Source organism: Penicillium angulare (genome assembly GCF_028827245.1).
Source record: "Penicillium angulare strain IBT 27051 chromosome Unknown utg000004l_segment0_segment0, whole genome shotgun sequence".
In the NCBI taxonomy this organism is placed as follows: domain Eukaryota; kingdom Fungi; phylum Ascomycota; class Eurotiomycetes; order Eurotiales; family Aspergillaceae; genus Penicillium; species Penicillium angulare.
The window spans coordinates 7,191,524-7,216,461 of NW_026623163.1; the positions used below are offsets into that span (position 1 = coordinate 7,191,524).

General features: G+C 45.7%; 11 protein-coding genes across 11 annotated transcripts; 5 read left to right on the forward strand and 6 right to left on the reverse strand.

Moving 5' to 3' along the window:
* Positions 1–1,144: 1,144 nt before the first annotated feature.
* N7478_006580 (uncharacterized protein) lies at positions 1,145–1,507 on the reverse strand (the record flags this gene model as incomplete). Its single annotated transcript, XM_056922794.1, has 1 exon — positions 1,145–1,507. The coding sequence occupies one exon, from the start codon at positions 1,505–1,507 to the stop codon at positions 1,145–1,147; it is 363 nt and encodes a 120-aa protein (XP_056780831.1).
* Positions 1,508–2,004: 497 nt separating this feature from the next.
* On the forward strand, positions 2,005–3,066 carry N7478_006581 (VIT1/CCC1 transporter family protein; the record flags this gene model as incomplete). The annotated part of the gene is made up of 3 exons (XM_056922795.1): positions 2,005–2,065; positions 2,137–2,485; positions 2,550–3,066. 3 exons carry the CDS (start codon positions 2,005–2,007, stop codon positions 3,064–3,066), a joined length of 927 nt encoding a protein of 308 aa, XP_056780832.1.
* A 219-nt stretch (positions 3,067–3,285) lies between these two features.
* On the reverse strand, positions 3,286–3,873 carry N7478_006582 (DUF4202 domain-containing protein; the record flags this gene model as incomplete). The annotated part of the gene is made up of 1 exon (XM_056922796.1): positions 3,286–3,873. The coding sequence occupies one exon, from the start codon at positions 3,871–3,873 to the stop codon at positions 3,286–3,288; it is 588 nt and encodes a 195-aa protein (XP_056780833.1).
* Positions 3,874–4,684: 811 nt separating this feature from the next.
* Positions 4,685–6,549, reverse strand: N7478_006583 (phosphoglycerate mutase-like protein; the record flags this gene model as incomplete). The annotated part of the gene is made up of 6 exons (XM_056922797.1): positions 4,685–5,469; positions 5,527–5,767; positions 5,937–6,065; positions 6,142–6,190; positions 6,254–6,338; positions 6,387–6,549. 6 exons carry the CDS (start codon positions 6,547–6,549, stop codon positions 4,685–4,687), a joined length of 1,452 nt encoding a protein of 483 aa, XP_056780834.1.
* A 424-nt stretch (positions 6,550–6,973) lies between these two features.
* Positions 6,974–9,069, reverse strand: N7478_006584 (sphingomyelin phosphodiesterase; the record flags this gene model as incomplete). Its single annotated transcript, XM_056922798.1, has 4 exons — positions 6,974–8,384; positions 8,444–8,721; positions 8,774–8,860; positions 8,929–9,069. The coding sequence occupies 4 exons, from the start codon at positions 9,067–9,069 to the stop codon at positions 6,974–6,976; spliced, it is 1,917 nt and encodes a 638-aa protein (XP_056780835.1).
* Positions 9,070–10,074: 1,005 nt separating this feature from the next.
* N7478_006585 (uncharacterized protein) lies at positions 10,075–10,337 on the reverse strand (the record flags this gene model as incomplete). Its single annotated transcript, XM_056922799.1, has 2 exons — positions 10,075–10,236; positions 10,305–10,337. The coding sequence occupies 2 exons, from the start codon at positions 10,335–10,337 to the stop codon at positions 10,075–10,077; spliced, it is 195 nt and encodes a 64-aa protein (XP_056780836.1).
* A 418-nt stretch (positions 10,338–10,755) lies between these two features.
* On the forward strand, positions 10,756–12,345 carry N7478_006586 (MFS transporter; the record flags this gene model as incomplete). The annotated part of the gene is made up of 2 exons (XM_056922800.1): positions 10,756–11,272; positions 11,357–12,345. The coding sequence occupies 2 exons, from the start codon at positions 10,756–10,758 to the stop codon at positions 12,343–12,345; spliced, it is 1,506 nt and encodes a 501-aa protein (XP_056780837.1).
* A 661-nt stretch (positions 12,346–13,006) lies between these two features.
* On the forward strand, positions 13,007–13,516 carry N7478_006587 (DUF1993 domain-containing protein; the record flags this gene model as incomplete). Its single annotated transcript, XM_056922801.1, has 1 exon — positions 13,007–13,516. The coding sequence occupies one exon, from the start codon at positions 13,007–13,009 to the stop codon at positions 13,514–13,516; it is 510 nt and encodes a 169-aa protein (XP_056780838.1).
* A 3,235-nt stretch (positions 13,517–16,751) lies between these two features.
* Positions 16,752–18,127, forward strand: N7478_006588 (Mn(2+) transporter ATX2; the record flags this gene model as incomplete). The annotated part of the gene is made up of 3 exons (XM_056922802.1): positions 16,752–16,801; positions 16,887–17,852; positions 17,944–18,127. 3 exons carry the CDS (start codon positions 16,752–16,754, stop codon positions 18,125–18,127), a joined length of 1,200 nt encoding a protein of 399 aa, XP_056780839.1.
* A 1,363-nt stretch (positions 18,128–19,490) lies between these two features.
* N7478_006589 (F-box/WD repeat-containing protein) lies at positions 19,491–21,754 on the forward strand (the record flags this gene model as incomplete). The annotated part of the gene is made up of 4 exons (XM_056922803.1): positions 19,491–19,934; positions 20,075–20,706; positions 20,791–21,502; positions 21,551–21,754. 4 exons carry the CDS (start codon positions 19,491–19,493, stop codon positions 21,752–21,754), a joined length of 1,992 nt encoding a protein of 663 aa, XP_056780840.1.
* Positions 21,755–22,855: 1,101 nt separating this feature from the next.
* Positions 22,856–23,498, reverse strand: N7478_006590 (uncharacterized protein; the record flags this gene model as incomplete). Its single annotated transcript, XM_056922804.1, has 2 exons — positions 22,856–23,000; positions 23,050–23,498. The coding sequence occupies 2 exons, from the start codon at positions 23,496–23,498 to the stop codon at positions 22,856–22,858; spliced, it is 594 nt and encodes a 197-aa protein (XP_056780841.1).
* Between the last annotated feature and the right edge of the window lie 1,440 nt (positions 23,499–24,938).

Here is a 24,938-nt window from a genome sequence, read left to right on the forward strand (position 1 = left end):
GATTAAAATAGACAGAAGAAAATAGAAGGAAGAAGAGAAGCAAAGAGTCCTGAGCGCAAGACTGATCTAGGTGCCTCGTGTAAAAGAGAATTGAGAGCCGGGACGTGTTAGCGTGACGCTTCGGGATGCAAGGGTCTTGAGATCCCAGCAGAAGGAGGGGGTAAAGGGCCGAGCAACTCCAGAGCGCCAGGCTCCAGTTGGCGAAAATAACGTTTGTTCCCTTATCTTTAAGAGGGTAAACCGAGATGAAATCCAATGTCTATCTACTAGGATATGTACCGTAGCTTTGAAGATAATACCTAGCAATGCATACTGGGATAAAATGTATAAAATCTGAATCAACAGACTTCATTGAGAGAAAATTCTTCCAATCCAGTGTTCTAAGCAAAGTAAATCTTTGAAAAATCGCGACTCTTGTGAACAATCGACAGGCCTCGAGCCGCTCCTTGATAGACTAATGCTGCGGCTAATCCCAAATGTATCTGGTTGTTATCCACTGCGGCATGTCTAGATGTAGTTTAACTGGCAATTTTCACGCCCGACCACTTAAATCAATCCTTGAACCGCTGACAGGAAGTAGTGAATTGTGACCGTCTCTAAATGTTGGAAATGTTGGAAGAGGTGGAGACAAAAACGGATATCAAATCTCCAGTTTGCAAAGCTAGAGAAAAATGGATCCACAATTTTATGGCTTCCACCCCACTTCTATCAAGCTAGCCAGCTTTGTTTCTTCCAGAAAATTTCCTGTCTTGCATTTGAGAAGATTGTTGAGCTTCGTTGGTTTACTTGTTTCGTAAACACGCGCTGTGGATGGTATACAATGGATGCGGTGTACATCCCCCCCTCTCCCCAACGGACAAAATACGACTGATCGTGTTTTGTTTTGCTCGCGATATAACATTCCGAGAAGATCACGATGTATGATTGTTTGCGAATGCCTATTTATGTCTTGCCCGCGAACCGGTCCTCGAAAAACGATAGCAGTAGGAGTCGAAGCGGGACTGAGTCAAAATTATTCCAAACCAGTCCACAGCACCGCGTAACCCAAGTCTCATTCTCCTATACCAGTGGATCTGCCAAGTTCAACTCGGGATATACAACACGGAAACAGACCGATCTAGAAAAGCCCGGGTCCCGTCGAGCCCTAAGACCGAGCGGTGGCCAATGATGACACAATGGAATGTACCTTAGTGGGGCGGCGGAAACGTCGATCGGGGAAGATGAACCAATAACAGCACAGATAATGGTCATCACCAACGATGCGGCCAATAGCAAGTTTTGGATTTGCAGCAGATGCGCGAGACTTTGCATAACGCAAGAATGAACTGAGCGGACCAGTATCTCCGTTGTTGTGCTCGCCCTCCCAAATTTTGCCCTCGCTGACCTTTAAACTCCTGTTGATTGGTGAATTCCCCGCTTCACCGAATGCATCTCCCAAATTTTTGGACCTTTGGCCCTTTTTTTTTGGGGCGTTATGCAATTGAGACTGCCTGTTGGCGGAGGTCATTGAGGCCGGTGTGAGATGGAGGTTGCCAATGTAGGAAATAAAAAGATTGAAAGAGCCTGTAGGCGAGACGAGAGTCTTTCTTTTCTCTTCATTGCTTTGACAAAATCATACATTCCATTTAATCCTGTTCAATCATTCCCTTTCACGAGCCCAAGGCTGATTGTTTCACGACCCGCGATATACTCTTTTTCTGGAGATACCCCCCTTTTCTCTCAAAGCTTCCAAGTGATCCACTTAATATTTTTATTTCACTCTTTGAAGATCATTTTCTTCTTTCTTCTCCTTCTCTTGTAGGAAGTGAATACCTGTCCTGACGTCAGTCTCGCTTTGCCACTGTTTATTGGCATACAAAGGGTCCAAATCGACGAAAGTTTATTAAGAGACCGTTGGCCTTCGGAGATTCAGGAACAACAATCGTTCTCTAGGATCCCTGGTGTTGGGAAGAAAATTGTGACTGCAACCAAGTACCGTTGGAATACCAATCCACAAAAAGCATCATGGCATTCCTTTTCATCAAGCAGAAGCTCTTCCCCACGAAGGAATATCAACAGCTTCCAAGTAAGTAGCGTCGAATAGAAGCCACCCTAAACATTTGATCGCAGCATTTGCTAACTGGCTTTTTCGTTCAGGCAAATCTCTCCTAGCTCGCAGCATCGATGATGAAGAGACCATCCGTGGTGACTCTTCAGACCAGGACCTCGAGTCTCAAAGCGGCCGCTCTTATGACACTTTCGGACGCACTGTCAGCTATGACGCTTCCACAACTAGCAGTGGCAGCACACGCTCCCGTATCAACCCTCGTATAATTTCCGATGCTATCTTAGGTCTATCAGATGGGTTGACAGTTCCCTTCGCTCTGAGTGCCGGATTATCAGCACTTGGAAACACAAAAGTCGTTGTTCTCGGTGGACTGGCCGAGCTGGCAGCTGGCGCCATCTCAATGGGTCTGGGCGGATACGTTGGTGCCAGGAGTGAAGCGTGAGAGACCCCATTACCCTACAAAATTCAAGTCATAGAACATCATCACTGACATCTGCCATAGTGAATCTTATGAAGCCACCGTGCGCGAGACACAGGAATTAATTGAGAGCGACCCTCAAGAAACACAAGCAATGGTGCGCGATTGTTTCGCTCCTTACGGTCTGTCTATCAAAGCCATCGAAGATATCACACGCGATTTGCATGCATCACAAGATCGATTGTGCGAGTTTTTGCTCGCTTTCCACCACCGTGAATCTGCGCCTGACTGCAACCAGGCCTGGATCTCGGCTATCACTTTGGCCATTGGATATTTCGTTGGCGGGTTTATCCCGCTTATCCCTTATTTCATTGCGGCGCAGGTGAACATCGCACTGTACTGGAGTATCGGTGTTATGGGTGTGACACTAGCGACATTCGGATATACCAAGACATGTGTGGTTCGTGGCTGGACTGGTCGCGACAATATCACTGCTGCCATATGGGGCGGTATCCAAATGATCTTTGTTGGAGGTGTGGCTGCTGGCGCAGCAATTGGACTGGTGCGATTGATAGACACTGGCGGTGCCCAAGCTCAGTGATTTATGATTTGAACACCCAAAAAGCATTGGAGCTTTGATCTCTCCTCTTTAACGGCCTTACTTAATGACTTCTCCTGTCCACATTTTCATCTGGATATCATCAGCGAGCGTTTCTTCAATAAAAGAATTATTTCTCTTCCCACTTCACTACCGAAAAAAAAATCATGTAAGAAAAATTAGATATACCTACGTCTTGCATATATTCATAAACACATTAAATCAGCCCGCCAAAGCCACCTGAACCAACGCTGCCCCTCGCTCCGACAACTTAATCTTCATGGCTTCGTCCCTCCCAGCCTCAGACATCTTCCCCCAAGTCTTCCTCAAAATATCAATCATCTTCTCTGCATCCCCAAGCGTACTTTCAAACTTGTCAAATTGATCATCCAAGAACACAAGACAAGCAACATCCTCCAGCGTCTGTGTATCCGCGTCTCCCTTCTTTAAATCTGCCTTACGCACCATCGCTCCCACGCGCGCAGCATCTTCCTCTCCATATCCACTCTCAATACAGATCTTCTCTGCTAGCTTCGCTTGCTCCCGCTGCAAATTTGAGCGCCAAGAGTGGTATCCGATTTTCGTAGCGGGGTAGGAGCTGCGCGGGCTTTCCCACCGGCGGAGATGTTGGGCACGAATAGCGAGACGGAGGAGCTCGGAGGCATTAGGATCTAAGCGCTCAAGGTACATGGTCATTTGTTGGGCGTAATGTAGCTCGTAGGGGATGGTAGTGTCGTTGACTGTGACGGTGGTGGGGTCATCTTTGTGAGCAAGGTCGATGCGCTCTAGGGCTTGTTCGTATTTGGACATGGTGGTATATTCTCGAAGTATAAGGATTGAATGCAGGTGTGTATATGATTCGTTGCGTCTTATAGGGACATGAAATCATCTGGCGTGGTCTTGAATCGAGGGAGAAAGGAATCATTAAGAGATAATTAAGTTCGGCTCAAAGTGGAGACCTGTTATCGCTTGTGTAATTTGTTAGTGCTGATTGGCTGGAGGAACTATATCTACGCCCAGCTGCTTAAACATTAACAATCGAAATGGAGTAATCAAGTATGGCATTGAACTGTTCAGTAAAATAGATAATTCATAGTCCAAAATCAGTTGTTCTTAATCAATGAAGTATATACAGACTGCAAGATTTAGATTCAAGTTTGCGACCGCAACTCGGGCAGTCGCGGTACTACTACTTGTCAGGCATCTGCCAACATTGAAGGCATCAACGATGAATAAATCCTTTTTTTTATTCTTCTAAGGCATTTACATACTAGTAGGCCCTTCAATATAGATTATATGTAGTTTGGACTACACCACCCGTGAAAGGCACGATCTGGTCTTGGAACAAATTATACATAAGCTTACTAGTACTACTATGTAGTACCTTGCTTGAAGTATATATCCACTCAAGAATGCTAGTAGTAACTTGAATAGTAGTAGTATATGGTTGTTTCTGAAACGACAACTTTCCTTTACAAGAAAAAGAAGAATAGGAGGGTCAGAGACAAAAGGAAAGAAACCATGAGTGTACAAGGTCTAAGCGACAAAGGAAAAGTATAGCGACAGCTGCATGCAAGACAAATTGCAAAGGAAATCCAAAATATGGGGCCTAAACTTCATTTCAGGGCTTGACGAATGTCAAGAAATTCAAAGATAAGTCACTGAAGAAGCTAGCCCCAGCAACAGTAGAAGGATGACTTGCCTCGGTCACGTTGCAATAATCAATAAAGTTGCCAGCATCCTGGTTTTTCTTCTCAATGAGAGCTGCATATTCAGACAAAAGACAACTTTTGCCGGGGCCATTCTGACAGCTAGCAATAGGGTAGACAGCGTCATTAAACAGCACTCGAATATAAGTCTCATTGGAAAATTGACGCTTCGATTCAACCTCGCAGTTCAGCGTCTCGAACGCTACAGTGCCGCGCATGGTGATAAAGTGTGCCACATTATATAGCTGATTAGCAGGGATATGATCATCGGGAAGAGCCGACTCATGATCAAAAACCCCCATGGCAGCAGTCATCTCGGCAATTTGGTTATCATTCAGGAAAGCCATGATGAGATTGGGAACAGTAAAGTCGTCTCCATCAACGCCTGTGCCCTTTTGACCGGGGCCTTTGCTGAGTAGAGTTGTCAAACTGTGCAGGAAAGGCAAGAAGAGAACACTAGCTGGTCCATCCGCGCCAGGACCAACATCATAGTAGTAGCTCAAGTCCTGGGAATAGGCATAGTTGCGAAGCTCATCTTCAGTGAAAACGTTGCACCAGGGACTGAGGTTACCACGAATCTGACTCTCGTATGCACACAGGTACGGGAAGAAAAGGATATCGGTCTCATCGAAGGTGAGATTTCCACTAACCAGTGAATTGAGCCGCTTCAAGGTTTTGGGGACCCAAGTAGCATCAACTAAAAAAAACATCAGTCTCATTATGGACGGTAAGGTTGCGTTCACCTGAAACTTACAATTGGTGACATTATCACCTCCACTTGAGGTGCTCGCAAACGTCGGGCATGAATCGGATGGACCAAGAGAGTTTCCAATGGCACTTGTGGAGCCAGTGGAGTTCACACTAACAACCGTACCATAGGTTTCGGCGAACTCGTAAAGATAGCCATTCACAAAAGCACGAGCGGTCTGAACTACTCGAGACTCATTGATAGGATACTTGTACTGGTTGGCCCACACGTAGAACGGGTTACCATCCTGGTAAAAATCGGGGTCTAATAAACAGTCAATATAGGAAGTTCAGAAATACATCCAGTAATCAATATGCCTAGATAACATACAGCGAGCTCTAAGTTGGTAACCAAGATCAGTAGCCTGGTCGGAGTTAGTTTTCATGGATTCAACCAGTTGCTTGGAGCAAACATACCTCCTTCCATCCTGTCATAGACTCAGAGGCCATTTGTAGTGTCGGATTGGTCAGAACTGGACTCCATTCCGAGATGAAAGAAAGAGATCCGCGGGCCTCAAATCCATGGCCCTTAACAGCAGTTTGGACCTTTCATGGAATTAGCAATGATGGGAAAAGACAAGTAAGAAATTGAACATGGACATGAACATGAACAAAGACTGACCTTCTCCTGAATACCGACCCAGGAATCATAAGATCCTGTATCGGGAAATCTACAGGAAACCAATTGATTAGTCAATCTTACAATCTTTTAGGAGAAGAACACTAGTAGATACCTGCTTCCGTGTCTCACAACATAGGCAGCTTGCTGAACTGTGCATTTATCAGGCACATCGTTACTGACGCCATTGACATTTGGACCTGACGACAAAATTAGAAATATTTCAATGGAGATGAATCACGAAAAACAACCAGCAAAATATGGCGTGTTACCACCGGAGTATTGCAGTGGGTTTTGAGCTGTATTGCTCGACGGAAACACAATGTCGTTAACTGGGGCCAACACTGCAGCTTGGCTTGTAGCCGACAAGAGCAGTGAAGATAGCACACTCTTCATGTAATGTTTAGCCATTTTGCGAATTCTAGTCGGACTCGACACTTCGTATATCATATGTGCATCGACAGATGATTGAAATATACACTCCTGGGCAGATTTATAGTCTTCGCGGCTTATGAAGCCTTGGGACCTGGTTTACTCGTCGGCTTAGCCGCAACTAGCGTCAACGGGATAATTAAGCCCACGGACCTATTGCCGGCCCACGTGTCAAGCCGCATATTTAACCGAAATGAACCAGATATTAAAGATCGAATGGTCGACTTGCATGATCTCCAGCTTCGGCGTTATTCTTCTTTTGGTACAGATCGTCCACCAATAACTACATGCATTTTTTGGAACGTGCTTATGATTATAACGAGAGACAAGGAGGTCAGCCTTACATTGCCGAAATTGTGTATTGATTGACTGAAATGCTATCGGCTATCTATTTGCTTCTATTCTACGAAGCTGTGGAGTTTACGGATGTGTCCAAAAAGCTAGATCCCAGTTTCGCTGCCGCGGCAGTCTTCAGTGACGAGACGGTACTCTTGAAATTCGAAAACATCAAACCAATCACTGATTCGCCACAAGAATGCCCCTTATCCGCAGAAGAACCGCTGCTAGAGCTTGATCGCCTAGCTTTCTTAAAGCTAATACCAGGAGTAATATCAACACAGTTGTACTGCGACTCTGCCGCTCGAAGTTGGCAAATCTCTTCGGTCTTGCAGTCTTCTGTACACGAAGATACATCCCAACCGCGAGATTTACGACCATAGTAGTCCTGGAAGACGGAGTCATCGTTCTCGAAGAGGGTGGTGACATTATGCCAGAATGCTGGAGTTAACTCGGTGGCGCTATCAGTGACAAGGGGGCTTAGAAGAGAGCCGTATGTCTCCTTGGCTGAGTAGTATTTCTCCCAGGTAGGCTTGGTCTGGTATGTAGAGCTCGACATGTTTGCAATGTAGACTTCGTAATCTAGTACACCGAAGGTGACGGGGTCGACAGAGTAGACACGGAACGTGGGGTTGCCCGATGTAGGTGTAAGAGCGGGAGCAATGTAAGACACCATGGTAGCCGAATCAGCAGTTGGGTTGGTGTAGTTGGAGTAGGCGATCTCAAACTCGTCCTTGTGGGTGTGACCATAGAAAACGGCAGAAATTGTAGCATCGTAACGTTGGACGATTTGGTTAAAGTAATTAGATCCATCGTGGAAAGTGTCCCCGGATCCCATGGGCATATGGCCGAGAAGCCAAACTCGCTCGCCCGCGGTCTCGGCAGCATCGAGTTCCTTCACGAGCCATGCAAGTTGGCCACTGGGATCTGTTTCCATTGTCTCCTCGTATAGCCAGAAGTTCTCCTTGTAATAGAAGTTTGTGTTGAAGGAGATTATTCGAAGATTGCCATCGGGATACTTGACAGAATAAGAGCCATAATCATCAGCAGTGCTTGCAGCTGTGGAGCCAATCCACTGTGACCAGTCGGAGGAGAGTGTGTCATATGCCCATTGACTCGAAATTGTGGTATCGACAGCAGCCGGCGGAAATGAGTTGACGGGGGCTGCATCATGGTTTCCAATAACGCCATAAACCAAATTGAGATAACTAGGCATCCGCTTGTTGAAAGCATCATTGAGATCATTTGTCACCTCGGTTTCATTGACAAGCCAGACCGCGCCTTCAACAACGTCGCCAGTGAAAATGGTGAATGCCGCGTCGGGGAAGGAGTCTTGGATAGCTTCATACATGCTCTTTTCCAAGGCCAAGGGGGCATCACAATAGTGACTTCCATAGGGGCCAGCTGGGTAGCTAGTATTCCCGGGAGCATCTTCTGCGGTGTACGGGCGACAGCAAATATTCTTAGTACAATTGTAGCTGCGATTCTCTATCAGTATAACGTAAGGGGAAGCGGGGAAAGACCAGAGTGAATTTACCTTGCACCTTCTTCGTAAAAGAGATCGACATGAATATCACTAATGTGGACTATTTGAATGGGGGTCTCTCCGCTAGATGCTGGTCGGGTCGCATTGGCTGGCTTCGAAGAAGGAAAGTCGATGGTGTATTCGGTCACGTCAGGATAACTGCAAAGCCCAAAAACTGTAGTACAAAAGAGAGTTGCAGTGTGAGAGGGAACATCCATATTTCGAAGGTCGTGGGCTAAAATCGGCCCTTCCCGCGCAATGGCACCCTCGCATACATCGTCATCTTCAACCTATTTCAAACAGTTAGAAAAAATAGGCTTATACTATCTAGGAACCACTCACCCCAGCTAAGATGCACACATCTGTAATGACATCTACAAAATCATCATTGCCGAGATGCGCTAAAGCCTGAAGCACAACAAGAAGGGTCTGATAATATGTTAATAAATGAAACATTGCGAGCAGCTACACGATCTAAAGTCATCCTTGTAGCTCACCTCACATGCCGTACACGTAACAGCATCTTCAATGTCAGTCAAAATCTCGCTGACAGTGCTTCGCTTGGAGAGTGAATTTCCAGGCACAGCAAACGCTCCCCCAACCAAACACGCAAAGGTCAACAGCCGTGGGAGAAGCATGACAACGATCAATATTCCGCTCAAGATCAGATTTCGGCTATGATCCTTGATGGGTCCCCAAATCGGTTCGACCCCGTCACGGTATTTATATGTTGATCAAGCACCTAGGCGTATCCGGATAATCGACCGACATGTTTCATATGTGTGAAGGTTTAACATTGTGAGAGACTAAAATGATCCCGGCTTTGCCTTGCACTAATCTCGGAGTGCGAAGGAAACCATCCATTGGTTCCACGCACGTTTCTCTCATTAAGGTAGTGATTGACTGTGTATAAGCGAAGCGGAGTTCGTTGCAACGCATCACGTCACTGCGCAGCTCACAAGTCGGCGTTGACTCTATGCCGGTTGGCTGATAAGCTCTAGCCGAGAGCTTAGCTTCATATAGATTCTCCGGGGGCGCAGGTCATTTTACCGGTCGCTGCATTAGCATGGCGCTAGATGACAATCTATTGCCTGAAGAACTTGGAACATGCCAAGACTCTACGGACCTATGTCTCTTTTTGGTGGGCTGTCGAATCCACAACCTGAACTCATATTTATCCCCGCCCGAAACGGCCTGACAACTTGAATGTATATCGTGGTTATAGTTGGAGAATATTTCCATTTATAGCTTACCAAGAGTCTTTGGATTTTCAGGGGTCGGTCGGACAGCACAAACTTCTCATAGCCACCTGATGTACATAGGTGTATCGACAATTGTGAGATAATTATTTCTTTTTCGAGAAACTAATTGTTTAAATTTTGTTCATTCGGTCGGCCTCCACTCTCACTTCGAAAAGAATATTTTGAACAGATGTCTCTCGTTCAGTAATTGCACCATGTCGCCTTATGTATACGCACCGAGAACTCAGTCAATCTCAGCATAATCTAAATTTAAATAAAATATACCATGTATCACTGCATGGAAGTCTGTACACGGCACGTAGTTACAGTCACTTGCCGGGCTGAATAGCATCATTCATCAGCCATATATCCACGGCGAAGTTAAACAAGTCCATTATGTAGTCAAAGATCCAGCAAATCATTATCAAATCCGGTCTTGGTGTAGTTGGTTATCGCATCTGACTGTAATTGCTTATATGTCATCAGAAAGTCCGCGGTTCGATTCCGCGAGACCGGATAGTTTTTTTTTTCTGCCCTCTTAGCCTCTGGGGTGACAATGAAGATCTGATTATTATTATTTTTACAATGGGAGCTTGTTAGGACAACACTCACATTGGAATTGATGCACGTACAGATGTATACTGCATGTGCATGGATGGTAGCATGGTTAAGCCAATCACATTCCACAAGGCTGCAAAATCTTACCGCATTAGGCTAGTTTCTTGTCATCGCATAGTCTCGAGCTACAGTTGTCTTTGTTTTCATGAGATTGATTATCTATAGCTTTCAGGGGGCATTTTAGCCGGTGATAGGGTGTGTTGAATACCTATCTCCGATTGTTGGGTCGAGTAGACAGCATCTCCTTTGTAGTATAAACAGAAGACGATACCTTGAAGTAAGAAAGGCAAAAAACGCCTTTGGAATATCATAATTCCTCTTCACTTCACAGTCCGATATTTCAATTCTCCCATATCCCGAGGCTAACACCAATCAAGTAGTGATATGGTCTCATCGACATCAAATTCACCAGCTGCAGCCTCCATCGCTCAGACTCGACCAGGCCCCGAGCCCATACGTGCTTCGATGGAACTCAAAAACCCACAATTCGACCAACGCCATTCCAATGAGGGTTTCCTACCAGATACAGAGGAACATGCAGCGTCCGAACAAGGAGCGACGACAACGGGGTCTATCGATTCCAAAACTGTCGACTGGGATGGCCCGGACGATCCTGAGAATCCAGTCAATTTCAGCAGCCTCATCAAATTCACCAATGTTGGAATTGTCAGCGCGTTGACTTTCGTATCTCCCCTAGCATCTTCCATGTTTGCTCCTGGTGTACCCCAGCTTATGGAAGAATTTCATAGCTCGAGCACTATTTTAGCCGGGCTCGTGGTTTCTATCTATGTTTTGGGATTTGCTGTTGGGCCTCTCATTCTGGCTCCAACCTCAGAGCTCTTGGGACGAGTTATAATTTACCACATTTGTAATATTGGTTTCACGATTATGACCGTTGCATGTGCTGTTAGCAGTAACCTGAATATGCTCATCGGCTTTCGGTTTCTCCAAGGCTGTTTTGGCTCGGCGCCCGTTACAAATGGTTAGTCTTCTTCTCTTCTCTTTTATACTCTTTTGAGTTTACTTTCTTGTTGTATCAGATGGCTTATACCCTAGTCTACTGCAGGAGGAGGCACCATTGCAGATCTCATTGTTCAAGAAAAGCGCGGAGGGGTCATCGCTATATATGCACTCGGTCCTTTGCTAGGCCCCGTCATCGGGCCAGTAGCAGGAGGTTACCTTACAGCAGCCAAGGGCTGGCGTTGGACCTTCTTGGTGCTCGCCATATTTGGAGGATTTACTACTATTCTTTCGTTCTTATTTCTACGCGAAACATATCCAACAGTTCTCCTGAAGCGTAAAACTCAATGTCTTATAAAGATGACCGGCCAAATAGATCTGCGTTCAATGCGAGACAGCGGTCTTTCCACTCGCCAGCTCTTCGTCCAAGCCCTCATTCGCCCGTGTAAGATACTCCTTCTGTCGCCTATTGTCTTTGTGAGCTCGATTTATGTGGGTATCGTATACGGATATCAATATCTCATGTTTACCACCTTCACTGAAATCTTTGAAGACCAATATGGATTTCCAACCAAATCTTCGGGCTTAAGCTACCTCGGAATGGGTGTGGGGGTACTTCTAGGTCTTTTCGTCATTGGTGCTGTCTCTGATCAAATGATCAAGAAGAAATCCGCTCAATCGGGTAGCATGAAGCCAGAATATCGCCTGCCACCTCTTGTCGTTGGTGCTTTCTTCATCCCGGCGGGCTTGTTCTTGTACGGTTGGTCGGCATATTATAAGACGCACTGGATGATACCGATCATTGGGACTGGACTCGTGGGAGTAGGCAATATTGCCGCATATATGTGCATTACTAGCTATCTAGTAGATGCATTCACGATATACGCCGCGAGTGCTTTAGCTGCAAACACAGTAATGCGCAGCATTATTGGTGCACTGCTGCCCTTGGCGGGACAGAGTATGTACCGGGCGATGGGACTTGGTTGGGGTAACAGTCTATTGGGGTTTATTGCTGTAGCTTGCATTCCAGTGCCATTTGCGATGATATGGTATGGAGAGAGGATGCGGATGGCATTTGACGTGAGCAGACTATAGATGTTGAATTAAACATGGGTATTGGGGAATCGAAGAACTCTAGGTAATGGACGCCATTACGATGTATGTAGACAATATTTTGGTCTAAATCAATGCATAAATCCAAGATTGCTCACCGAATAACCTGTATGGACTTTTTTGTCTAGTAATCGGATCTGCAACAATCGTTCCTAATGGATCCATATCGTAGTTAGGCCACCCACGGCCGTCTTCTCCCGACCTCAGGGTTTGTGGAACTTCTAATGCCCGGGGGATGAGCTTTGGTCAACGATGACTACGTGGAGATAATACTTAAAAGAAACCTGAAATTGAATATATGACTGTATATATTTACCATATTTCAATGTTGTTTTCCAAGGTTTCATTATGGGCTATGTTGATTGTAGATAGAGCACAACACTCAATTTTATGAACCAGCAATAAAATGTAGACTTGACCAGAGTGATTATTCTATATGTAGGTGCAAATCGTAAATCGTAAGAACTTAAAGGGCCCCCAAAATCACCAGGGCGTTCGCGAATACCCGAACCCTGGAACTTCCGAGCTGTCTCACGTTAGAGTCATAAGTAAGTGGGGCAGCTTACATGCCCGCACGCATTATAAACGTGGGAAACGCCAACATCATTGATTCACAACGCTCCTTCAATGATTCAACATAACAATGACTCACACATTCTACGACGGAACCATTGCAGTGGTTCAGAAACTCCTCAAAACCTTGTCACACATCCTCCACCAAGCCGAGCAACGTCCCGATGCCGATAGTCTGCTCACAGCCCGCCTCCACGAGGACATGTACCCCCTGACCGATCAGATCCGTATTGTAGCCCAGTACTCCGAGAACCTAGTTGCAAGACTCACCGGTCGCGAGCCATTGAAGTTCGAAGGCAGTCCGTTGACTTTTGCCAAATTCTACGAGCGCATCGAGGCAGTGTTGAAGTCAGCTGGCGAGGCTGATAAGGATGTTGTGAATCAGCATGCAGACGTCCTTACTCCCACTGCTGTTGGGCCCGATGCTATGGTTGATATGAGCGGTGCAGCTTACGCGCATACTGTTGTCTTGCCGAATGTCTACTTCCATGTTGCGACTGCATATGGAATCTTGCGGAAGGCGGGTGTGCCTATTGGCAAGCGGGATTATTATGTTGGATTCTTTGGTCCTCCTGCTTGAATCAAGTAGAGGTGGTCCGACGATTACTAGTAATTGGGGTTTTAAGGTTGTCGGGATGTGGCACTGTTTGGGGGATATGGTCTGATGGCTGGTTGTTCCAAGTACATATGTTAAATAAAACAAAATAAGTTGAATATAGAACGAGGATTGGCAATGATGGAGTATCCAAAACTAGCTGGACAAAAAGTATGGTATGTGCTTATAGTGAATAGACTCTGTATTACTGTACAAGCGAGAATAAGGCAAGTATTTTCTGGAATACTGGGGTCAACTGTTTGCATCACTTATTGAGATGGAATCTTTACACCGTTAGGCATGATAAAATGTCGCGTCATACAAAGTTTATGACTATCTTGGCAAAAACCCAGCCTCCCGTCACTAAATCCGGTCTTGGTGTAGTTGGTTATCGCATCTGACTGTAATTGCTTATATGTCATCAGAAAGTCCGCGGTTCGATTCCGCGAGACCGGATAAGATTTTTTTGATCAATTTTTTTTTGACATCAAGTCAATATTTACAGAAGGTGATCGATTCGTAAACGACTGTACTTCGTATCTAAATGATCCATTTTTAGACATGCCCAATAATGATACTAAAGGAGCTAGAACACGGGGTCGTGTATTTTGGGCTATATTGTCAAAAACTGGTTTTTCCTGCATCAAATCCGGTCTTGGTGTAGTTGGTTATCGCATCTGACTGTAATTGTTTATATGTCATCAGAAAGTCCGCGGTTCGATTCCGCGAGACCGGATATATTTTTTTTCTTCTTCATAATTCTTCTCCATAATTCCTTTTCAACATTTAATTCAACATATCTTATACAAATTATTACCAGCTTATACTTCTACGGTAATAATAACGATATCGTATCGTGAACAGTTCTAGCCGTTTATGATAACAAGTTTAAAAAATTCTTCAACACTTGAGATCCAGCAGTTAGCCTTGGTGGTTGACGATAATCCGCCCATCTGATATCGAGCCTTTGCTAATTATCCTTTCACATGTGGGCCCACTGGAATTTCTCGTGGAAACAGGAAGCGCTCGTAGGCCGCTCTAACTTTTTGCTATTGTTTACGGTCTGATATGCTCTCTTACGTGTTGGCCGCTTTGGGGGCGAAACGGAACCAAGCGATTCGAAATTGTTGCGTGGATAAGTCCAGCCCCATGTTCAAGCCAGATACACCATGTCCTTTCTCAATTTACCCTTAGAAGTCAGGGTCTCTATTATTGAACGGGTTTTATATGATTGTCGCACGCCCCCATCCTACCCATCCCCGCTTGGCAGAACCGACTTTCATGATATTGATTACCGAACCTGGCGTCGCAGAACAACGATTTATCATGAACATCGCACTGCGCACTGTCCATCGAATTGCCTCTCCCTTCTCTTAACTAGTCGCCAAATCCATGATCAAACTCGAGCCGCACTTGACCGCAAAAGTTTTCCATACATCCTAGACATCTCTGTTCTGAACGACTACGATCTTTTTTCGACTTGGACATGTATACCAGCCTAACGAACCGGGTGCGTGTAATAGAGGTGGATGTGCGCCTTTTTGGTAGTATTATCCCAACTAAAGTCGTTAGGCGGCTTGTGGGGGACGGGGGTCTTCTCGGGTTCCACTGGAGCTTCTATGCGTTACTTGAACGTTTTTTCCTTAACGGACCTGTGGGCGGAAAGAAGGTAGAAAATGATGCAGAACATAGCGAAGGTGGGACCCCCGACTTTGTTAAATCTATCAGGCGTCGATGGCAGAATCCGAGTTTCAATGACCAGGATATGACTGTTGAGAGCCTCACTCTTGATTTCCGGTCAGCTGAAGTCGTGCTTCCATTTCCCCCAGACGATGTTGGATATCGTGCATGGCGTTGTCAACACATGGCATATAACTCGCGTATAGCAGGGTGGGATAGCCCAAGCGAACTTGAGCAGTATCAGACGCGACCGGAGTGGGTTGCAAAATATCACTTGTTTGAGATCGAGGCTCTTCTATCCATGGGCTACCACTATGCATCTCATGGAAAGACTATGAAAAAGTTGGAACCATCAATATTTCTTCTCCAGAGGGGGCGACTGAAATCGATCTCGCGAGTAGATTGGCTCAGCTACGCTTTATTGACCCGCAGGAGAGTTTCGGTAATGTGGGACCTATAGAGCGCCTTCCCACATTCTGGAAGTGGAAAAAGCAAACACTAGCTCGTAGACATGAATTGGGCTTCCCGGTTGTATGGCCAAGTGACCTGGAGTTGACAGAGTAAGGTATGTCCTACGGTCATCAATTTATAGGTGCCCTGGTCGATCATGTGAGTCCACATCATTGATGATCTGGGGTCTTTCTATATAAGAGACCTCAGCCTCTGGCATGGGCTTGCTTCCTCTCTCTCCATGCCTTTCATAAGGATGTCTTTCACCCTCTAGCAACGGTTGTCTCTTGAACTATAGTGGACAAGAGGGGGAAAAGTGAAGAATGCGAATTTGACCACGCATCCATGTTATCAATCAATTGATGTTTGTAGTGTTTTTATAATACCCTCTACATAATACGTAGTGCATCTGGGTTTACTAAAGATGCCCGAGAATACCCGACATTGACCACCAACGTTTTAAAAGGAATTTTTAGGTGGGAAGATAGATTAAGGCAAAGGTCTTTTAGCCTCGCGAAATTACATCAGTATTATCTTCTTTGAAATAAAAAAAATAACCTCAGTTGAGCGCAGGTAAACCGTGTATACTCGCCGACCTCATGCCAGATTATTGTCCCACTTTTAGTGGAGCATGTATAGTCCCTTAATTTAGGTCGGACAACAGATTCAAGAGCCAACTGGCCGCTTGAACAGCCATATAGCCAAGTAAAAACATAGAATTGCATATTTCGTATCTTCTAATATCTTAATCAAAAGTAATTATCAATTTTTAAAAAAATAAGAATGTGTCAACTGGTGTGAGATAAGCAAGAAAGCGGCTCGGTTCATATAACGACTCGAAACAAAAATAGCCGCGACGGAGATGGTTTGATCCGAGACCGGTACCTGACTAGAATGCGTGGGTCCGTCAAAGTGTCGACCTAGCATCATCTCTCCCTCGCCAACTCCTTCATTCTCCCCTTTCTTTCCCTCTGATCCCCAGCGCACAGTCGGGATCACTTCTTTAGAGCCACATAACCCTTTGGAAATCATGGTTGACGGTTTGTAAAGCCCGAGCACCAGTGCCAAGCTCTTGCGACAAGAGGCCACCATGGAGGGACTCTTCACTCTGCTCGCTCTGAGCATTGTGATGGCCGTCACGTAAGTTCTTCTCAGCAACAAACTGAAAGAAATGAAAGAAATACCATGAATTTTGGTCGATACTGATGATGCGCTTTTGCTTTAGATCTTTCGTTGTCGGATCATTACCTCTCGCTTTTACCCTCTCCCCCTCCCAACTTCGGTTAATTTCCTCGATTGGTATGGGAGTTCTAGTGGGGACTTCATTGATTGTTATTATACCAGAGGGTGTCGAAACACTCTACAGCTCTAGTAATGCAGGCCGGAAGAGCCTGAGCACCCGATCAGCTAAGGCCGACTGGCAGCTGCAGGGGCTTCCCGTTGCGGCACGATCTATATTCGACACCGATAATGATGCCTCTGTACAGACAACCACGGCTGTCCCATCTTTAATGTTGGATGATGAGGCTTCAGCGCCAGTTCATCAGATAGATCAACCTTCTAATAAGGAGTCTGAGCTTCGTTCTCGAAAGGAAGACTCGAGTGAGTCCTCGAGCAAAGAAGAAGCGGAGGAGGAAAGCTCCCCGCATGCATGGATCGGAATCGCACTGGTCAGTGGCTTTATTCTGATGTACCTGGTTGATAAACTGCCAGAATTCGCATCGCCAGCAAAGAGCGAACGAATTCCCTACCACATCTCTCTTGATAATCTTGGGTCGGGGTTGAGACGCAACTCTTCACCTTCTCGTGATGGCGGGCTCTTGAATGCCGGCCATTCAAGCTCGCGACCTGGGCACAGCTTTGCTACAACTACCGGTCTGGTGATTCATGCTGCGGCCGATGGTATCGCGTTGGGAGCTTCGAGCAGCGATACTGGGCTGAGCTTTATCATATTCTTGGCTATTATGGTACATAAAGCGCCTGCATCTTTTGGCTTAACTTCGATCCTGTTGAAGCAGGGCTTGTCGAGTCGGACGGCTCGGGCGCATCTCTTGGTTTTTAGCTTGGCGGCCCCTGTTGGTGCACTTGCTACTTTCCTCTTTGCACATATGGTGGGATCATCCAGTGGCGACGAGGCTGGCTCTCAATGGCGGACTGGAATGCTATTGCTTTTCTCCGGTGGCACCTTCTTGTGAGTTTTTCTATTTTTCTATTGTTTTACTTCTATTTGAAAGGGGTTGTGTTTATGTTTTGCCTTGCATGCTAACTATGGCGAACTACAGGTATGTGGCAATGCATACCATGCAAGAGAACGGACCTGGCTCCAATGTACGGGAAACACCGGTGAATGGGTATGGGGACTCCCGCGACTCGTCGGATGGATCAGACAAGTCGATGAGAGACTTGATTGCATCTGTGGTAGGTATGATATTACCGCTGTTCCTGCAGATCGGCCATGCCCATTAAACATAGGCCTATTGTGTCCCTTGTTCTTGCTCCCGTTTTCAGCGTTGTATATCATCTCCGGGATTAGATAGCGAGATGTTATGACGGTGCCTTCTTTTTTTTCTTTCTTCTCTTGCCTTTTTTACCCCATCATCTGCACTAGTTTCATTTTTGTTTTCCGTTCAAGTAATTTTTTTCAGTTCGCTTTTCTTTTTTAAAACACCCCGGGATGGATATCGGAGGCATATACCCCCCTTGCTTGACATGTTTTTGTAGGAGATCACCTCGTATTGGACTGGAGAATACCGAATCTGTGCGAATAGAACCATTCCCTCATTCCCTGTAGCTTGATTGTTGACCGGGTCATTATTGCATGTTTGCTCACGATCACATCGACGTAGCGTGACGTTAATCATGTATCCTATATAAAGGGTGGAGATCGCCCTCCCAATCCTGCTCACGGGCGGGTTAGACGATGCTCATATTTCAATCATCATATTGCCATGTCGGGTGATGAAAAGTGTCGTCAGTCTCGTCACGTTGAATCATCTGTTTGTCCAGGTGGTTCCATGGTCGACCGACTGCGAGCCGAACACATTATCCAAGGACTCGGGCGATCCGTATAGTTCGGGGAAGTCTGTTCAGCCAGACTCTCGGATCACTTTTGAATAGAAAGAAACTTTTTTTTCTTTCATGTTTCGCTCCGGCGGCTCTGTGCCGATTAGCATTGGCCTAGGTTTAGGCCCCCTCGATCGCAATCCACTTGAAGCGCTTGCCTTCTGCATTCGACTGCTAACAGCTGGATCAAATTGGATCTAGAGGCAAGCGGCCACTCGTAAACTTGTCTCAGCCTTAAGTGGAGCATGTCCGAAGCAGTATTCTATTCGCTGAGTGGAGAACGGATCACGGAGAACACGGGGGAGACCAGAGAGCTTGGCGGCTTTGTCAGAGGCAAGACGGTCACGACATCTCCGCTTGGAATGTTCCTCTCTTCCTCATTCATCGGTATCTTTTTTTTATGGATTGAACTTTTTTTTTATACCTTCTTGGGGTCGCTTTTTGTTCCCATTGTGAAGGACATAAGAACAAGGGGGCTGGAAGAACAGAAAAAAGAGGAGTTGAACAAGACCAGATTATATTATCCTCCCAGGGTCCCACCACACCTCACTTGATCGGATCGTCCGGTGGTTTTCTTCTCCCTTTCCCTCGGTCATCACTATCGCCATTCTCCAACCCCAATCTCCCACTATATCCCCCCCCCCCCCCCTTCTTAATTCTCGAATTTCTCTATATGCCTACAACCGCCTTGGTGTCGCCGATATTTTTGTGAAAGAGAATGAGAACGGAGAGTTTTGCGTCAATGAGTACCGGGGGTTTATTCGCGATGGAGTCTCAGGCCTTGGAAATGGCCGATTCGACCGATTCGACCGTGCTCGACCAACTAGACTCACATTCCCAATCAAATCGCCACTCCGTATCTAGCTTCACCAGTATTCCCGGTCGGTCGCTCAGTACAAGCAATAAAAACAACACTCCGATACCCGCAAACCTCCTCCCCTCAGCACCCGCTTCTCCACCAACACCCGCGCCGAGTCCCACCCCCCACCAGCGTCCTCCAGAATGGCTTTCGTCTGATGAGGAGGAAAGTGCGTTTCTGTTGAATCTACGTATTCACTTTAGTACCTTATCGAATGCTCGGAAACAAAAGCTCCTGGAGGGTATATTAGATGTTTGCGACAGCCAACAGCTAAGCTTTGTCTCGAGCTATGTCGGGCCTCGCCTGCGCAAGGACCCGTTCTCGGTCTTCCCAAATGAATTATGTCTGAGAGTATGTCTTTGGTTACTTGTTTTGTTATCTTGGATGGTGTCCCCTCTTGTCCTTCGTCACATCTTACGGTGTGAAGGTGTGAGGTGGACAACACAACCGAAATATTGAATATTGACGACTGACCCAACCCCCCGTTCCAGGTGCTCTCTTTTATCGACGATCCAAAGACCCTAGCGAGAGCATCCCAAGTCTCAATACGATGGCGCGAGTTACTCAACGACGATATCACCTGGAAGAACCTTTGCGAGAAGCATGCATACTCCGTGCGACGGATTATGGAAGATGACAGCATGGAACCAGCCACACCTCGATCAGTCGACTCAAGCCCCGAAACACTAATGACGACCGAAATACCTCGATCAGCTTCTAACGAACCTCCGGTTGAACGAGTACCCGAGCTTCCCCGCACTTTGTCGGGGGAGTGGTTGCCGCCCACCAGTTTCCCCTCCAGAAGACGTCGAACTCGACCTGTCTCATATAGATCGCAGTTCAAGCAAAAATATATGGTTGAATCCGCTTGGAATAAAGGGGGCCGGTGCACACAGCGGCATATTACCCCCGACCAGGGAGTTGTTACAAGTTTGCATCTAACACCGAAGTATATTGTTGTTGCTTTGGACAATGCTAAGATCCATGTATATGATACGAATGGAGACAATCAAAAAACTTTACAGGGCCACGTGATGGGAGTTTGGGCCATGGTTCCATGGGATGACATTTTGGTGAGCGGAGGGTGCGACCGAGAAGTGCGAGTCTGGAACATGGCGACTGGGTAAGTTGATACTAGTTTCCATTTTCGGAAGCTTATTGAGAACCTCGAAAACTCTTTCCATGTCAAAAAGCTAACCTATCACAGTGCCGGAATCCATTTGTTACGAGGTCACACATCAACAGTCCGGTGTCTGAAAATGTCCGATCGAAATACCGCCATTTCGGGCTCCAGAGACACTACTCTTCGGATTTGGGACTTGAAAACGGGAACTTGCAGCAATGTCCTCGTTGGGCATCAAGCTAGTGTCCGATGTCTAGCAATTCACGGCGATATTGTTGTTTCGGGTAGCTACGACACCACGGCCCGAATCTGGAGCATTTCTCAAGGCCGGTGCCTGAAGACTTTGTCCGGCCATTTCAGCCAGATCTACGCTATTGCATTTGACGGTCGACGGATTGCAACAGGGAGTTTGGACACCAGTGTTCGCATCTGGGACCCACTCAGCGGTAACTGCCAAGCCATTCTTCAGGGTCATACCTCTTTGGTAGGCCAACTGCAAATGCGTGGTGACACTCTTGTTACGGGTGGCTCAGATGGATCAGTCCGTGTCTGGTCATTAACAAAAATGGCGCCCATTCACCGACTTGCCGCTCACGACAATAGTGTCACCAGTCTCCAGTTTGATAATACTCGCATTGTCAGTGGGGGCAGCGATGGGCGTGTGAAAGTGTGGAGCCTTCAAAGTGGCCAATTACTACGAGAGCTCTCATCGCCAGCAGAGGCGGTGTGGAGAGTTGCCTTTGAAGAAGAAAAAGCGGTGATCATGGCCAGTCGGTCTGGCCGAACAGTAATGGAGGTATGTAGTCTCTCCCCGGTATAAATTTCTTTGTGCTAATCCTTGTAGGTTTGGTCATTTGCCCCACCACCAGAATCATACGACGATAGCGTTGCTATCGAAAGCGCATCGAGTACGCCTGGTATCGGCTCCTCGGAGGAGAATGTTTGGAGGGTAAATTATAACCCACGACGAGCACGAGCACTATGCTCAGACCCTCCCCCCGCTATCATGAGTGATGCCGACCAGGTTATGCCCGATGCGCCGTCCTAGTTTCCTAGTTTCATCCATTCATCATTTTATTCGCATATATCCCACCATCTAACGATCACTGATATCCCCTGTTTATTCACCCTTTCATATCTACCGTTTACCTGCTAGCATCGCGGGCCTTGGCCTCCATCGTGCATTTCTTTGTCATCCATTCTCAATTCTCAGATTGAGCCGCTCTCTCCTGTCTTTGACAAGAGCAAATACAAAGCGGTCGCATATTTGGTGTTGCCTTTCATATGGATTTTCGTCGGTTCAGCTCCATGTTGGTGAAGTCATTTGTGAAATCATTTGTGGAGTTTTCGAGTTTTCGTTCATAGTCCTGGCTACATAAGTAATCGGGCAAATTCATGCACCTTTTGGTTGAAGTTTTATATCATCCCGCTATGAGATCGAGTCATTTCGGAGTATTTGTTGGACCCAAATGATACCTTGGGATTCGTTTTCCTCATTTTTCGCGAATTCAACATCTTTTCACAGACACAAATATATGGACGCATTTTATGGATCCTTCTTGGTCGTGCTTAAGACACGAGCTCAACTCGTTAGTGACTTGAAGCCAAGCCTATATGCAATGGCTTCGTTCTTAACATTGCAATTCGGACTGTTTGTAAGACACTTCCAGGTTCATTTGAAGATGTGGCTTGAGATAAGAGGACCGGGCCGTCTTACACATGCGGGCGTTTAATGGGTGCTTGCAGGTTTCAAACGCTTCGACGGGGTGTATCCGCGGCCATTAATCCAGGCTCAATAGACCAGGGACGGGTTGGTGCGTGAAATATATCATGGTTTAGCCTGGAGCCCTGGAGATCGTATACAATTTCGAGGTTCAGGATTCTAAGGTCCCTAGTATTTACAGATATCTTTAGACATATTATTATCTATGTTTTTATTGATTCTCCTACTTTTTCTCCAATTACCAGTCTTTACTAGAACTACTCCATGGTTTATTCAACTCGAAAGTCATATCAAAACATCAATCTTGTATATTATAAATTCAAACTCCGTCAACAAAAGAACGACATGCTAAGCAATGCACAAGAAATTCACTCACAGAAAATTTCAGAAGTAAAACTCCATCGGCAAAACCCTGAGAACCTTATGCTAACCAATGCAAAAGAAACCACCAAAGAACAAAATTTCGCGCATAAAAGCACCCAGCCCCAAGCCTCGCTTGCTACCCTTACAGAGACGAGCAGTAATCACAACCGCAACCAGGAGTACCTTCATCGATCTTTTTCCAAATACCCTGCAAATAACACATAGCATGGACATTGGAAAATTCAGCCTTCGCATACATATTATCAAACTCAAGAGCCACATCATCCATAGTAGCAGCTTCGGTATCATTAGTACCTGTGAGTCTCAACCTACCAATTTGCGTAGCAACCATAGTCAGTACTTCACATGCTTGAAAGGCATCTCCACCTTTAAGCAGTTTCTGCAAATCGCTTGTGCATTCTAGGATATTGTCAATTCTGTTTGGTCCACACTTCTCCATTACTCCGGCCTTGTAAATATTTTCATTTGATTGAAGGCTAGCCATTAGTCGGAGAGGTAGAATTGCAACCTTTATTTCTACCAAGCGCTCTGCGATTAGGATGCATGTATTTGGGATGTCCTCTGTGTTTTCTTCGATTTCTGTCCTGTATGAGTGGATAATGGTTACTAGTTCTGCTCGTTGGGCGAAGAACCACTTCGACTCGCCAATCATGTAAGCTATACTGGGAATTTTGGAGTAAGACATTTTGAAATGGTTATGGATATAGGTATGTAGTAGGGTTCTGCCTGTTCAGCTTTGGATGACTTGCAAGGTTTAAGATGAAGTTGAATTGTAGTTTTTGTGGATTGGATGGATGGGTGGGAGGCAGGCGTCGGTTTATCTTATGCTTGAGCTAGAGTATTGATGAGTGAGTAAGTTGTGTCGAATGGATGTTTTCAGGTGACGATATTCGAGCTTTATATACTTGTGGATGCCACGCAGTATCTGGTTGTGGTGAATTTTTAGAACTTGAACAATAAGGTTTTTTATTTTAGACTGTGGCTGGCGAGACAATGATAGTAAAGCAAAAGCCTCGAACTCTCACAAGTCTCTTTGTCTCCTAGGGCCATACATAGAATCTGTGACATTTGGAAGGTTCAGGGGTTATTATGAGTTATTGTTATTAAGTCTCAATGAGTCTTCGAAACAATCCTCAATGTTCTAGCGCTTTCAAACTTTATTTGTATACTCTGAGAAAAGACTCGATACAATGGCTGTTTGAGGCCGACAAAAAGATTTATCTTCGAGATTTGTTACCCAATAATAACTACCCTACAGGATTGAGAATATCGATGTCAAAGAGAACTGGTTGTACAGCCCACATTTTGTTATGGAAGTTAGAATCATGTATCATGTATTATTTTAGTCGGCAAAGACCTCTAGAACACCAGCGTAAGCAGCAGTGCTAAACATATCCAAGAGTTGTAGGCCCGAGCCTGGCAAATAAAGAGGCAAAACTAAAAATAACTGTGCTCAAATTTTCAAAAAGAATGTAGAAATTACTGATCACATGGATACAATACTAAGCTAGAGGATAATAGCCTCAGTGAACATATGTAATACGCAAGAACGAGTCCCAGGGCACACTTTTGCCTTAAATAAATTATAGATCGAGGTGATTTTCATATCAAGATTGTCACAAGTCCTTTCAAAAACAGCTTCAATGGTACGCATTTGACGAGACTTATAATGCAAAATGAGCAGAACATGCGAGGAAGAGGTATATAAGCCTTTAACCTGGGGCTCATGAAATTAGTACAAAAGATTCAATATCACAAAAAAGCACAAGTCTTATCAATCTAGAGTATCTAGATTCTTAACGCCTTTGCATATTTAACTTGTGGGTCTTGAGCCTCGGTGCCCCATAAAGAGCCGCAATGCGCTAGCAAGGGTACATAAGGATCAAAACACAAGAACCCACAGGCCTCATGAAGATCCATAATTCCCCGGGTGGAAAACTTTTCCATACTCGATTAAGCTATGGCTTGGATGATCGCCTGTAACTCGCTACATCTCTATGACAAACTTCATCAACTCCATTATACACATGAACTATGAACATGCATCGTTCGGCCCGATGCAGCGGAAAATGCTGACTAATGGGCGTTCTCCTGACGCCGTAAACCCATCAGAGCTGAGTAGCTG